At 51.8% G+C, this 14,439-nt stretch overlaps 1 protein-coding gene across 1 annotated transcript; it reads right to left on the bottom strand.

The window, feature by feature from the left end:
- Positions 1-577: 577 nt before the first annotated feature.
- On the bottom strand, positions 578-13,637 carry LOC100724236 (3-galactosyl-N-acetylglucosaminide 4-alpha-L-fucosyltransferase FUT3-like). The gene is made up of 2 exons (XM_063228778.1): positions 13,486-13,637; positions 578-4,610 (listed from the first exon to the last, which is right to left on the bottom strand). Exons 1-2 carry the CDS (start codon positions 13,588-13,590, stop codon positions 3,486-3,488), a joined length of 1,230 nt encoding a protein of 409 aa, XP_063084848.1. The 5' UTR covers positions 13,591-13,637; the 3' UTR covers positions 578-3,485.
- Positions 13,638-14,439: the final 802 nt, after the last annotated feature.

The raw sequence follows: 14,439 nt of genomic DNA, 5'->3' as shown, positions 1-14,439 counted from the left end.
GAAAGAATAAGCCAAGCTAAGCGGGGTTAGCCCTTAGAGCCCCAGAGACCTGCAGACGACAGAGGTCAGCAACAGGGCCGGCACCAGGCAGAGTTGGCCTAGCATGTCCAGCACAAGCCAGTGAGAGCCAGCAACAGCTGGAAGCCACATCGACCAGCAGCCAGCAGGATCAGCTGCTGACATCCAGCATTATCCGATGTCCCCTAGTGGAGCTGCATGTTGCCGATTTGTAATTTCCATGTGAACTGAGCAAAAGAATCCTCAGTGGGTTGTGATCAGTTTCATGATGACCAAGTGCGTTTCACCTAGAAGACGGTTTCTACTATTACTGCGTTGTCATATTTATGAAAATAATTCTAAAATTCATTGTCCACAGACCAGCGAGCTGGGCCGGATGGGGCACACCTATCATCCCAGCACTCTGGAGGCTGAGGCAGGAGGATCGCTGTGAGTTTGAGCCCAAATTTGGCTACATAGTGAGTTCCAGGCAGCCTGAACTACATACTGAGATCCGGTCTGACAAAACTGAATACAAACAGGAAAAACAGGAAACAAAATCAAATATTGACCAGTGAGAGCCTTGAACACAGGGATTTATTAAGCAGCTTACAGGATCAAACACAGGATGGTGCACAGAAATGGATGAATCCAGAATGGCCATCTGAACTCTGGAGCCTCGGAAGATACGGCAGCACCACAAGGCCAAAGGTCCCAGAGCTCCCGGTAGAGTCCCGGGTGCGGGTCTCAATGTTGGAGTCTGCACGGGAAGCCTGAAAAACACTGCAGGCCAAAGCACACAGGAAATGCTGAAGACCCTGGCCTCTCCAAGAAAGAGCAAAGCATCCTTTCCTTTTCCGTGCTGGCCGAGCTGGGAGCCTGTGGCTTGGTTCCAGCCACGACTGGGTGTGTGTCACCCCAGTTTGCCAGGAGACACACCCAGGGCCTTCTGATCTGCTTAGCAGTGCTTATGAAGTGAAGTTGACATGTCATCACTAACAATCATTTAAATCAGGTCCTGCCAAACACTGTTGTGTTTGAGAGACAGTGTTCAGCCACCCGCCTTTTGCTGGGGATGACACAGTATGAACACTCACATCTCTGCCCCCTGTCTGCCCTGAAAAGTGACACCGGAACAGCCTCCTGGCCTGCATCGACTCCTGACCAGCCTGTGCTGACACCAGCGGGCCGCTGTAGCTCTCCTGCTGGGCAGGGGGCCTTCCAAAAGGTGAGCTGACCGCTGTGGTGCTGGGTAGCACCTGAAGTACACGTGATCTTCCTGCCTGCCCTTCTGATACGGCAGCACTTGGAAAGGAACCTTGTGGCTGGCACCACAGACTCAGCAGCCCCGGCTACCACAGAGACCCGAACACCGACACTGCCGACTCAGTGCCCCTCGGCCATACCCGGGTTATGCTGCTGGCTCAGTGGGACACCTGGCACCTGTTGACCTGGAGCCGCTCTTATGATTCTACAAGAGAAGGCTTGGCAGCAGCAGGGTGGGCACTTTTGGATCTAAAGGGCTCTGTAGCTTTACCCACATGGCTGGGCACCGAGAAGGACGCTGGTCCATAGGCAGACCCGCTGGATGAAATGGTGGCCGACCATAAGGCCATCGGTGCTTTGTTTTCTCCTTGTGAAAAACTCTGAAGGGTTTTCTTGTAAATCAGGTCTTTGGCTCCCAGGTGGCAGAGCAGTCTGGAAGGTGTCCTGGCTTTGCTGGATAACTGGTTATACTCACTCTACAAGGCCACGTGGCACACGTACATCTCTTCCTGCCGTGAGCCAGTACGATGGGGGGGGGCTCTTGCTACTTTCTTTTCTTTTTAATTTTTTTTGTCTGTTTCTATTTCTCGGTACCAGGGAACAAACTCACGACCACACCCTTGCAAGGCAGGCACTTATGCCCCTGAACTAAATCTCCAGCCCTGTCCCTAATTTGTTTTAATTGCACCTTCCTTTCATTGGCACTCTGAAGAGTCTTTTGTTGGCTCGTCTTTGGGTCCTTGCCTATTTTTAAAGAAGCCTTCCAGTGACATTTGCCTGTAAGTTATTTTGGCTGGGATTGGCCTGTAACCTCACAGAAACTGGGACTGGGACGAGAACTCAGTCCAAGAAAGAAATGCAGATGAGAAGGTCAGTGCCCTCAGAGGGCTGCATCCAGGCTAAACCATTGTCAGACTCTGACTTAAAGCCTGCCACCAGATAAAGCTACACCACTAAGTTACATCAACTCAGTTGGCACTGTGAAGCCTGCCACCAGTGGCAGCTGGATGTCACTTGCCGCTCCCTGAGAGGGTTTGCACATGAGTGTGGGAACAGTTGATTTGTGGTCTCTGGGCAGTCCAACCTCTGCTAATGTGAATCTGCATTTGCAGCACCTCCCCATGGCTAGCATCACCGCCTCAGCTCCACCTCAGGTCATCAGCCAGATTCTTGTAAGTCACTCAGTGTCAGTCCTGCATGTGTGCAGGTCGCAGTGGGCTTTGTGCTGCTGGGAGAATCCAGTGCTCTCTGGTCTGACAGGTGGCAGAGCTCAGGTGGTGGTGAGTGGTGGGGAGAGGCTGGAAATACAGAGGAAGCCTCCCCCACTGCTCTGCCACCCCTCACACCTGCTGTGTGGCCTGGTTCTTATGAGGCCACAAACAGCAATCAGCACTGTACTAGATGACATCCTTCCCTTTTCCCCCATATGTGAAAATCACAGCTATCTCTGGATGTCACCACGTGACCCTGGTTATGGCCCAAAGCACGCCGTGGTCAGAGCTGTTATTCTAGAACAAGAAGGACACACAGCCTTTTCCTTCCGTCACAGCCACTGGGGAAATAAGGACAGCAGGGCCTGTCTGCGGGGCCCACGGGCAGGAAACACCATCGGGGAAAAAACGGCCAGAGCAGCTGTCACTGGTGGGTCTGATGGGTGAGGTCCCCGGCTGCCTGGCCACCACAGCCAGGGTCCCCAGCAGGGGAGGCTCCTGCAGGCTGGACCCAGGAATTGAGAAACCAGACAGCTGAGATCCCCTCAGGGTGATCACAGCAAGTGAGAGCCTCGCAGGAGATTTCCTCCTGCTAGTGGGACCAAGGCAGATGGGACTCCAGATAGGTGACACCACACAGTTAAAACCCCCTTAAAGAGGGTCTGGGGACTTGGCTCAGGAGAACAAGTGCCTACCTGCCAAGCCCGGGGTTGTGAGTTGAATCCCAGGTACAAAAAAAGAAGCCAGACGTGGTAGCACAAGCCTGTAATCCCAGGACTCAGGAGGCTGAGGCAGGAGGATTGCTGAGAATTCTGCACCAGCCTGGGCTACAAAGTGAGCTCATGGACAGCCTTAACTGCTTGGGGAGGCCCTGGCTCAATAAGACAAAAAGAAACAAACAGAAAACTAAAATACCCCTCCTTAAGTTTTAAGGCCCCCTCAAATTGCACCACTCATAAGGTGAATCCCAAGAGGGGAGCTCCACTGGGGAGGCCAGGCCAGCCGGTCGATTCACTTGAACCAGGCTGCAATGCTGGCCACTGTCTGGTACCTGGGCCCCTCCTGCAACCGCCAGCAGGCCTTGCAGAAAGCCAGGGTCCAGTTTCCGATGCCCACCTGCAGCATGTCCCGCCAGCGGAAGTGGCGCAGGTATTGGGCATCGTCCTGGTCCAGGGCCAGCAGGTGCTGTGCCAGGGCTCGGGGGCTCGGGAAGTCGTCCACGTGGATGAAGGCGTCAGGCGGCAGGACGCGCTCGTAGTCTGTGCGGCTGGGGCCCAGGACCACGGGCACGGCGGGCGCCCCCAGAGCATTGTTCCACAGCTTCTCGGTGATGTAGTCGGGGTGCTGCGAGTTCTCGAAGGCCAGGTAGAACTTGTAGCGGGCCAGGCGCTCCTGCATGTCCTGGCGGGGCAGGGGCAGGTGGCCCCTGCCGTACACGTCCACCGGGAGGTGCAGGCGCAGCTGGTTGTAGTACCCCACCCGGGCCGAGTTCTCCTTCCAGTTGGACACAACCCAGGCCACCAGCTTGGTCTTGGCCGTGAGGTTGAGGGGCGGGGCGGGGAGCTGGGCGTCCCGGGGCTCCAGCCAGCCGTAGGGCGTGAAGATGTCCGAGTCCCTGCGGTAGGACATGGTGAGGTTGAAGTAGCCATCCAGGGCCTCCAGCTGCCTGCAGTGGCTGGGGGACTCCAAGCTGAACCACACCCAGCGCTGGCCCGGTGGCCGAGGCGAAGGTGGCAGCTGCCTCTTGGGTTTGAAACTGATGTCCCGGTGGTGGACGATGACCGCATCGGCCTGGGGGTACACACTGCGGTTGGCGGTGATGCGGCAATCGGCTGTGCCCGGCCGCATCTCCGAGCAGCGGGACAGAGCCACTGGCTGGCCGAATGGCCAGGTCCACAGCAGGATGAGCAGGCCCCGGGGTGCGGGGGGCTGCGTGGTGGAAGCCAGCCCTGGGGTCCTCTGGGGAGTTGTGGGGACCACGTCTTCCGAGCTGGGCGCGGGTGTAGGGGACCCCGTGGGAGGGTCCCAGGTCACCCTCAGGTAAGAGAAGAAGCAGATGGACAAGAGCAGCTGTAAGAGCAGCCCGGAGAGACAGTGCCGCCAGGGACCCCGGAGCCACTCCATGGGCCAGGACAGCTGCGGGAGAGGGGAGGACACAGCGTTACAGGGGCAGGGACCGCGCCTGGGAAGAAGGTGACTGACCAGGTTAACCGCATTGGGGATGCCATCAGGAGCGTCACTGTCCTTCTTTAGGAATGAGGATTAAGATGACATGACTCGGCACAAGTGGAACTATCCCATGCAAACCCTGGCCCCAGAGAAACCTGGCCAAAAAGCCACAAGTGGCCACTCACATTGGTAAGGTCAGCACTGAGGAGGCTGAGGAGCGAGGACTGGGAGCTCCAGGCCAGCCTGCACCGGGTACCACATCTTCTCAAAGCCGCACCTGTGCTGCCCACAGACTCAGCCTGGACACAGCATGGCTCTCCGGAAAATCTGGGCAGAGACCGGCAGGTGGGCATTGGAATGGACACTGGGGACCAGCGAGCAGCTTCGAGGCCAATGGAACAAAGGTGGACACAGTCCACTGCAGTCCACCTGCTCAGTAGAGCATTGCTCGCGGAGACCAGGAAGGGAAGCCTGGACCCGCTAGCCAGGGCTGGAGGGCAAGGCCAAGAAAGCGAGGAGGAGCAGCCGCACACAGACACCCAGCTCAGGGCGCTGTGGCCAGGTGAACGCAGAGACCCTCCGTCCATTCACACGCACTGGACTGGGCTGTGGCTCAGGGTGAGCGCTGGGCTAGCAAACAGCAGGCCCTGTGTTCTGCTCCCAGCACTGCAGAAAAAGATGGAGTTTAAATCAAAAAAGCAAAAGGGGCTGGGGATTTAGCTCAGTGGCATAAGCGCCTGCCTTGCAAGGGTGCGGTCATGAGTTGGATCCTCAGAACTGATAAAAAAGGAAAAAACCAAAAAAACAAAAAAACAGATCAATTGAAAAATCAAGTGACAGAAGCTGGAGGGGAAGACAGAGTGGGGAGTTACTGTTTTTTGAGGCGCTTTGCTTTGTTTTTGTCTTTTTGACACCGGCTCTCTCTGCAGTCCGGGCTGGCCTTGAGCTCACTGTGTAGCCCAGGCTGGTCTCGGACTCACAATGACCCTCCTGCCTCAGCCTCCCGAGGGCTGGGATTGCAGCCGTGCACAATTGTGCTGGTGAGTTATTGTTTAATGCATATAGTGTTTCTGAAAATTCTCAGAGGTGGATGGTAGAGAAGGCAGCACAGCAGTCCCTCTTTCTCCCTCTGCTCCTTCCTCCCTCTCTGCCTCTCTGTCTCCCCTTTTACACAGGAATTGTGCCCTGGAAATGGGTGCAAGGAAAAAAAGGGCAGCATAAAAGCTGGTAGCAAAATACAGTCTCTCCAGGACCTGAAGTTGAAAGGCAGCAGCCTCCTGGGAAGCAAAGGAAGAGCTCCAGAAACCAACCAGAGCTGACCATCAGCCCAGAAAGCAGAGACACTGAAGGCAAAGCAGAAGAGAAGCAAGCGCCCTGGAATCCTGCCCTGGCTGTGGGAGAGGCCGAGCCCCACGCAGTCACCGTTCGCTTCCCCTGCCTGCCAGGTCCAGCTCCAGTCAGCTAAATACATCCTGTAGCTCAGGAGTGAAAAGCCAATGGAGACCTTATCCTAAGTTAACACAGTCTGTTAGCTGGCAGAGTCCTCGGACCAGCCCAGGTTCTGCTCAGTTTCCTGCATTTTCCACTCTAACCGTTCGTTCCCTGTTTGAAAAACTAAATAAATACGGGCCGCCCAGAGACAGCCCTCGTCTCAGCCCCCAGAGGCTCGAACTCTGCAGAGGGTTTTGATCAACCTGGAGCCCTAAAATCCCACCACTGTCTCATTTATTTAAGCCTCTGCCATACACTTGTTTGGGAGATTGGGGACCCTGGCCAGGTCCCCAGTAATCAGAATAACTGGAGATTTCTCATGAGAAATAGAGAAGCTCTGGAGAGCTTAGAGTGAAGTCCTTCATTCAAGCCATAAAAGAATACAATAGTTAAACCAGACATTCATAGCCTGCAAAATTAGCTTGCAGAATCAATGGCAAAGTTTCCACAGCAAAGAAATTCATAACCCCTAAACCAACATTGCAGAAGATAGTCAAGAGTATGCTAGACAGGCAGACAGACTGACAGAGGAGCCACCTACCGCAAAGAGGTCACAAGGAAGTATAAATCTAAGTGGGATAGTATGAGCCAAAGAAAAACTAAAGCAATCAACACTGGAAAAACCAAGCAATGCCAGAATTCAGGACACACCTTGCACTGTCACTTTCAATGTCAGAGTTCTCAACTCCATAATCCAAAGACAAGGACGGGTGGATTTGATCCTAAACCCAAATGTACACGTCTCTTTCGTACAGGAGACACAATGCATCCAAAACAAACAGCACAGATTGAAAATGAAAGGGCAGAAAATGATTCCATTCAATCAAGGCCTCAAAACAAACAAGCTTGAGGTCCTGAGTCCAAGGCTCAGTACAAAAAAAATGCAGATAGACACCAATATAATCATACAAAGGAACTTCAGTACCCCACTCTATCAACTAAGGTAAGCAGAAAAAAATCAGAAAAGGACTATCAGTGTTAAACTACAGCATTAAAAATGATTCAACAGGTATCTGCAGATTGTACCATCCAACAACAGAATTCACATTTTTCTTTTCTTTTCTTTTTTTTTGTCTTTTTCATTTTTATCAGTACCAGGGATGGAACTCACAACCGCTTGCTTGCAAGGCAGGTGGTTATGCCACTGAGCTAAATCCCCAGCCCCAGAATCCACATTTTCCCAACATCACATGAAACCTTGTCCAAAATAGGCCATAGTTTGTGCCATAAAGCATGCCTAAGTAAATGCAAAAGCATTGAAGTAATCCTGAATTATACCAGAAGAAAACTAGAAATCAACAGAGTAAGCCACAGAAACTATGCAAACACATGAAGATTAAACAATAGGTTACTCATAACCAGGGAACCAACAATAATTCAAGGAAGAAATTGAGTTTCTAGAATTGAATGACTATAGAAGTGTAAAACACCAAGCTTATGGGACAGAGCTGGGCAGGGTGGTGCACACCTGTCGTCCCAGCTCTCAGGAGGCTGAGGCAGGAGGATCGCTGTGAGTTTGAGCTACAAAGTGAGCTCAAGACCAGCCCAAACTGCACACTGAGACCCTGTCTCACAAAGACCAAAAAAAAAAAAAAAAAAAAGAAAGAAAGAAAAGGAAAAAGAAAAAAACTCCCGTGACATAGTGGAGGCATTTTTAAGAGCAAAGTTTATAGCTATAAATGAAATCATCAACTGGTAGCATAACCCCCCCAAAATGTGATGATTTCTGTAAAGGTTCTAGAGACACAGAAAGGTAGGGCCTGCCTCCCACTGATGCAAGCAACCAGTGCCAGAGGCCAGGCCCCACCACGTGAGGTGTGACAGCTGCCTCCTCCAAGCTGGTCTAGATTTCCCTCCCCATAGCCCAGGGCAGTGGGGGCAGGACTAACCAACTGCCCTGATCCTGGAGAGGAGGGACAACCAGAGCCCGAGGCTGTGGACACTGTCCACCTCAACTCTTACACTCCTATCTGAGGTCAGTGTCCAGCAGAGACCGGAAGGCTGACACCATTTCCTGCCCACCACTGGGAGAAAGGTCATGCACTGAACGCCTTGGGTGTGACCAATCCGGGGTGAACGGACACAGGGCTGTGACCGGCTGAGCTCCAGACACAGATCTTGGAAACAAACCACTCCTTCAAATGCACAGGAAGTTTTTCTTTGACTTGGTCTTTTCTGATTTTTCTATTTTCATCTTTTCTTCATTGCATTCTGTGGGATTTGGGGTCTACCCCTCCCCTGCCTTCCTTTTTGTTTTTTGGAGACAGGGTCTCACTGAGCAGTCCTGGCGGCCTCCGTCTCTAGGGGACCCTCCTGCCCCAGCCCCACCTCACTTTTTTCTCTTTTGCATTCCCCATTGATACTTTTTTCAAATTTTGCTTCTCTCATTCTCTGGTTTTTCACCTCCCCAACTTTTTCTAATACCACTGTTAAGGCGCATGAATGTGCAGGCACCTCGTTAATGATGCCATTGCTGCTGACTGCTGCTCTGTCAGCAGAGGGAAGTTGTGCTGGGTGAACTTTTACTGTGGATCAACAGTGGATGCCTCTGACTGTTCACAGTGCCGTTTTTGGATACACTGTTTGTCCCTAAGGTTCGCCAACACAAGTTTGTATTTGATGCAGGAATGGCGCACGGTTTCTCACCACAGCCCAGGGGTCATAGCTGCTCACTGCTGTCACAGCTGTTAATGGCTATTAGTTGGTTTTCTTGAGATGGCACTATCTGCCTGCCTTGGACCCTTAATGGTACCGTGGCCCATCCTAGAGAAAAGGTTATTTGCCCAAACAATGGAGGAGGCTGACTCTGGGGACGGGCAGAGGCTGGTACTTAGTCATGTCCCGGAGGCGCTCACTGAAAGGCGGACATGCGCCAACGCGGTCTCCACACTGGAAACAAAGCGGTGCCCTGCAACCAGCTCGCACGCTTCAGCACGAATGCCAAGCAAACGAAAACAAAGCTGGCAGCCACGCCTGCAGCCAACCTTCCAAAGCTCCCAACCCTAACCCAGCCTCCGTTTGATCCATGAGGTGTCAAAGGGGAGGAAACCAAAAGGCACACACCCAGGTTGTTTGAAAGGATATCAGGGGGATAACAGATCAATAAGGCACTTAGCAAGCTCACAGGAGGTATCAGTAAACAGATACTGGGCCAAATAAAATTATCTTGGCAAGGCACCAGAAGACACTAATTAAAAGCTAACAGAGCTAAACAAAACAATGCAAAACATGAATGACCAGCATAGAAGAGAACTAGCATCCATCAAGAGACTCCAAACAGAAAATCGAGAGATCAAAAATTCTATCATCAAAAAAAAATTATATCAAGCTGAGGATTTAGCTCAGCGGAATAAGCACCTGCCTTGCAAGCGCATGATTGTGAGTTCGATCCCCAGTACCCATAAAAAAAAAAAAGAGAGAGCCATCAAAAATTCTATCAAGAGAGTGCACAGCAGAATTGATTGCTGTGGGTGGCACACGCCTGAATCCCAGCCTCAGGAGGCTGAGGCAGGAGGATCAAAGTGAGTTCAAGGTCAGCCTGGGTTGCATAGCAAATTCAAGGCCAGCCTGCACTACAAAGTGAGACCCTGTCTCAAAAGAAAAAATAAGCCAGGCATGGTGGTTCACGCCTATAATCCCACTACTCGGAAGGCTGAGGCAGGAGGATCATGGCGAGTTTCAGACCATGAGCCTGGGCTACAAAGTGAGCTCAAAGCCAGCCTGGACTGCATAGAGACCCTGTCTCAAAAAGACAAAGAAAAAAAAGAATGCTATTCATACCACTTAAAATTTATAACAATAGTCACCAAATACATTTCACTCAATAAAAAGATACTTATATTTGTGGATTCCTTTAAAACATCTTACAAATAGTGGTGGCTCGTTTGTGCAGGGTTTGCAAAACGTCAGGATGCTTTTGGCTTTTTCTGCGGCCACAGTGGCCCTCGTTTTCTCAGATAGTCACGTGGGTATTGCTGGCAGCTCCAGCTAGTGGAATGATCAACTTAAAACCTGAGCCAGCTGGCAGCAAGACATACAAATCACTGCCCCGTCATGTGTGTGCTAATGAGTAGTACCTTTCAGACAGTAAGAGAACTCGAGAGATGGATCCAACAGCTTCCAGGTGATGCAAAGAAGGCTGGTCTGAGATTACTTGGAATTTAGAGTAAGGGTTGAAACAGTAATAAAAACCCCAGCCATTGGGACACGTCCACGCCCAGACAGACTCCCTGCAGAATTCCACACAAACCTCAGGGAAGACCTAATGCCGACACTTCGTTAAGCTCTGTGACGGACCAGAAAGGGAAGGGGTGCTCCCCAACTTTCCTGGAAGCTAGAATTACCCCAATTCCCAAACCAGGCAGGAATCCAACCTAAAAAGAAAAGTATAAACCAATCTCTTTAATGAACAGAGACACAGACATTCTCAACAAACAGAATCCAACGAATCTTCAAGAAGATCAAACATCAGGACCACGTAGACTTCATTCCAGGAATGCAAGGATGGTTCGAGTTACGCAAGTCAGCAGATAAAACGCACCACAGGAACAGAAGCAAGGACATCAAACAGACACGGGCAAAGCCTTTACAAACCCCTCACCCTTTCACATAACGATACTGAGGAAAGTGCATATTCTAGGACCTCACTGCAGTCTGACAAAAGCCACATTAAAGGGGAAAAGTGAAAATTTTCCCTCCAAAAGCAAGAACAAGACAAAGACATCCCCGTCAGCACCTCTGTGCAACACAGTACCAAACATGAGCAAGGACGGTATGCAGGGAAAGAAATAAAATAAGGAGACGCATAGGAAAGCAGGACGTCACATGACCACGTGCTGGGTACATGATTTGTGTACAGAAAATCCCCCAAAATGCACTGAAAGGGTTCCTAAAGCAATAGCTACATTGAATAACGTAGCCGGTTACAAAGTCAACATGTCAAAATGCAGAATGTCCCTGTACACTGAACCTGCTGAGCAGAAAGTCGGGAAAAATGCCAGTCACAGTAGCACCCAGAAACATTAAACACATAGCAGTTCACTGAAACAAGGAAGTGCGACACGACCACAGTGACAGCGCCAGCGCTCTGGAACAGGAAACTGCAGTGCACACCTAAACTGGAAAGGTGACGGGGCGGGTGGCTCACGCCTGTAACCTCAACATGTGGGAGGCTGAGGCAGGACGACTGTTATGCGGCCAAGTTCAGCCTGAACCACACAGCGAGACCCTGCTCAAGCAACAACAACAGAAAGCAGAAAGATGCCCCTTGCTCCTGGGTAGGCAGAAGCAATGTATCAAAATGGCCACACTTCAAGGCTGACATACAGATTTAACACAATCCTAATCAAATACTAACAGCATTCTTGGCAGAACTGGGGAAAACAATCTTAAAGTTCATATGGAAATAAGAGAGGCCCGAAACAACAAAAGCCATCTTGAGTAACAAGGGTAAACGGGGACGCATCGCAGTTCCAGGCTTGAAAGTATGTTACAGAGCTACGGTGACAAAAACAGTGTGGTTAAAACACAACAAAACCCCAGCATGTACTGACACAAAAAGCAGCATGAGGGCCAGGAAACAGAAGAGAGGGTACAGAAACTACCACAGGCACATTCACTATTTAATCTTTGACAAAAGGGCTAAAAACATCCACCGAAGCAAGACAGCCTCTGTAATGAGTGGTGCTGGGAAAACTGACAGGAGATTGAGTGCAGACCTGTCATCTCTCACCATGTACTAAACTAAAATAAAAATGGATCAAAGAAGGAAATTTTAAAACAGAAGCACTTATCCTGCTGGAATAGAAAAACAGGTAAATCTTTTGACATCATAGGTGTAGACAAGGACTTTCTGAGCAGAACCCTGGTTGCACAGGAAATACAGGACTGAGAACCAGCTAATGGGGTCATTTCAAATTTAAAAGCTTCTGCACAGCAAAAAATGACTGAAGAAAAGACAACCTACACGATGCAAAGAAACTAAAAAATTAGACCCCCTACTTAAATAAGAGACCCAGTCACAAAATAGTAAAATGAATACACAAGCCACACAAGAAAGGTAAATGACCAATAAATACATGAAGAGGTGCCCACCATCACTCTGCATTAGAGAGTTGCAAATTAAAAAACACTGAGGGTTCGTCCTGATGATGGCTGTCATCAGGAAATCAAACAACAAATGCTGGTGAGTGTGAAGGAGAAAATGAACCCCTCTGCTCTGTAGGTAAATATAAAGTGGCGTAGGCACTCTGGAAATCAGTGTGCAGAGTCCTCAGGAAGCCCAAACTAGAAATTCCATTTGGCCCCGACGTCCCCCATTCTAGGTACCTTCTCAGACGCATTGGGGACATCACGCTAGCTAAGTCTGCAAGCGGTGTAAGATTCGAGGGGCAGGTAAAGCGAGGCAATCTCCCACGATGGAGAATTATCGTGCCTTAAAGATATACCGGGGTGAGTCGTCTGTAGGCAACTGAGGGCACCCTGAACCATGATGCTAGGTAAAAAAATCCAATGCACAGGCTTACACGCTGTATGATTTCTCTTCCATGAGAATCTTGAATTAAAAAGGATCAAAATCAAAAGTAGATCATGGGAAGCAGGAGACAGGGCTCTCTCAGATGGGAGGGGATGGAGCGTTGGCGTGAGGGAGGGACGGGGACCAGAGGAAGAATTAAGATGTGCTGTGCACAGGTCCAGCTCCCCACAGGGAATGGAAGCACGGCAGCCTGAACATATGTGCTAATAAAAATAAAAAACACAGCTGGGGGTGGTGGTGCTCGCCAGTCATCCCAGCACTTGGGAAGCTGAGGCAGGAGGGTCACAGTGAGTACTAGGCCAATCTGGACTGCACAGCGAGACCCTGCCTAAAAAATCACATGCACTTGCCATGCACGTGGACATGCGTCTGTGGTGGCCGCTCCTCAGAGACAGTCCAGGCCTGGGCAGGGGCTTGGGCGAGGGTGGAACGGGAGAACCAAAGCCTGGGATGAGATGTCACCCAGCCCGGACAGCAAAATGTTTTTCCTAAAAAACTGAAAAATGGCCTTTTTTGCCTGCATATTTTAGAGACAGACTCTTCCCAATTTTCCCAGGAAGGCCACAGACTCGGGATCCCCTTGCCTCAGCCTCCAAAGTGCTGGCATGCGTCACCAAACCTAGCTGAAGGTGCCACTCGGGGGGGACATCATGGTGAAGGCGAGACATGCCCAGAGACACACACGGACCAAAGCCTCCATGGGAGCAGCCAGGCTGCAGGAAGACGGGAAGGCAGGGGCGTGGACACGAGGGGAGAGGCCCAGCCTGGAGTCACCAGGGCGCTGGGGGGTTGAGAATCTGTCCTGAGAGCCCTTACCTGGGAGGCAAAGACAAGGGACAGCTGCTTCTTGCGGCGATGATGGCAGAAGGAAGTGGAGCCACGGCCAGCGCTCGGCCCAGTCTGGCCCTCTGCACCGGGCATCAGGTGACCTTTCTGTATGGCCCTGGCCTCTCACCCAAAAGCCAACAGCAGGGCTCCTCTAATCCTTCCCAATTACACTTGGGAAGACTGTTGGGTTGGGCAAAGTCCAAGGCCCCACCTCGGCCTGGGCCATGCTGGGTGTCTCTGGGCTCCTGGCCGGCTGCTCCTCCAGTTCGAAGTGGGAGTGGAGCCCGTGGTTCTCAGACAGGGTTCCATGATGGCCCCGGGGTTTCCTGGGTGGCAGGGCGGGGGCGGCAGCCCCACGTTTGCGGTTCCCCACTCCTTTCCTCTCCTGTCTATCCTGGAACATTCCGCCGTGCTGAGGGGTTAGTCACTGCGGGCAATCACCAATATTAATAAATTGGCATAACATCCGTTGAGAAAGCCAGGCGCCTTAGGGTGGCGCCCTCCTGCAGTCCGGGCACTCGCGCGGGAGGCTGAGGCAGGAGGGTGGCTGCAAACTTGAAGTCAGACTCGGCCACAGAGAGCCCAGGGCCAGGCTGAATTACACAGGGCGACTCAGGCGCACAGAGACACAATGACGGGGTGAGCAAGAAAGCAACTGCGGGGCCGGCGCGGGCCTGCGCGGTTTGCGGCGAGGGCCAGCATGGCTTCGGGGCAGATTAATCTTTACGCCAGTGGCCAGAGCCCAGGCCAGCAACAGCCCGAGACGTTCTGGGGCCTCCAAGCACGAAATAGGGCAGCAGCCGAGGCCGCGGTGCAGCCCTCCGGCGCTCAGGGCTGGCGGGGAGCAGCCGGCCTGCACCCCTTCCGAGGGGCTCCGGAGCTGCGCCCCACCCCGCCGCGGGCGCCCTGACCGGCCCCGGCCACGGGGCCCCGAGTAATACA

Source organism: Cavia porcellus, unplaced genomic scaffold (assembly GCF_034190915.1).
Source record: "Cavia porcellus strain 051 isolate PalLab524CR breed Dunkin Hartley unplaced genomic scaffold, mCavPor4.1 scaffold_17, whole genome shotgun sequence".
Taxonomy (NCBI): domain Eukaryota; kingdom Metazoa; phylum Chordata; class Mammalia; order Rodentia; family Caviidae; genus Cavia; species Cavia porcellus.
This window is presented reverse-complemented; position numbering and strand designations above follow the sequence as displayed.

Bases quoted from the DNA above. Each gene is read 5' to 3' on its own strand.
- LOC100724236 (XM_063228778.1), bottom strand. From the start codon at position 13,590: ATGCCCGGTGCAGAGGGCCAGACTGGGCCGAGCGCTGGCCGTGGCTCC. The intron at 4,611-13,485 runs GTAAGGGCTCTC...CCTCTCCCGCAG, and splicing joins CCCTTGTCTTTGCCTCCCAG to CTGTCCTGGCCCATGGAGTG.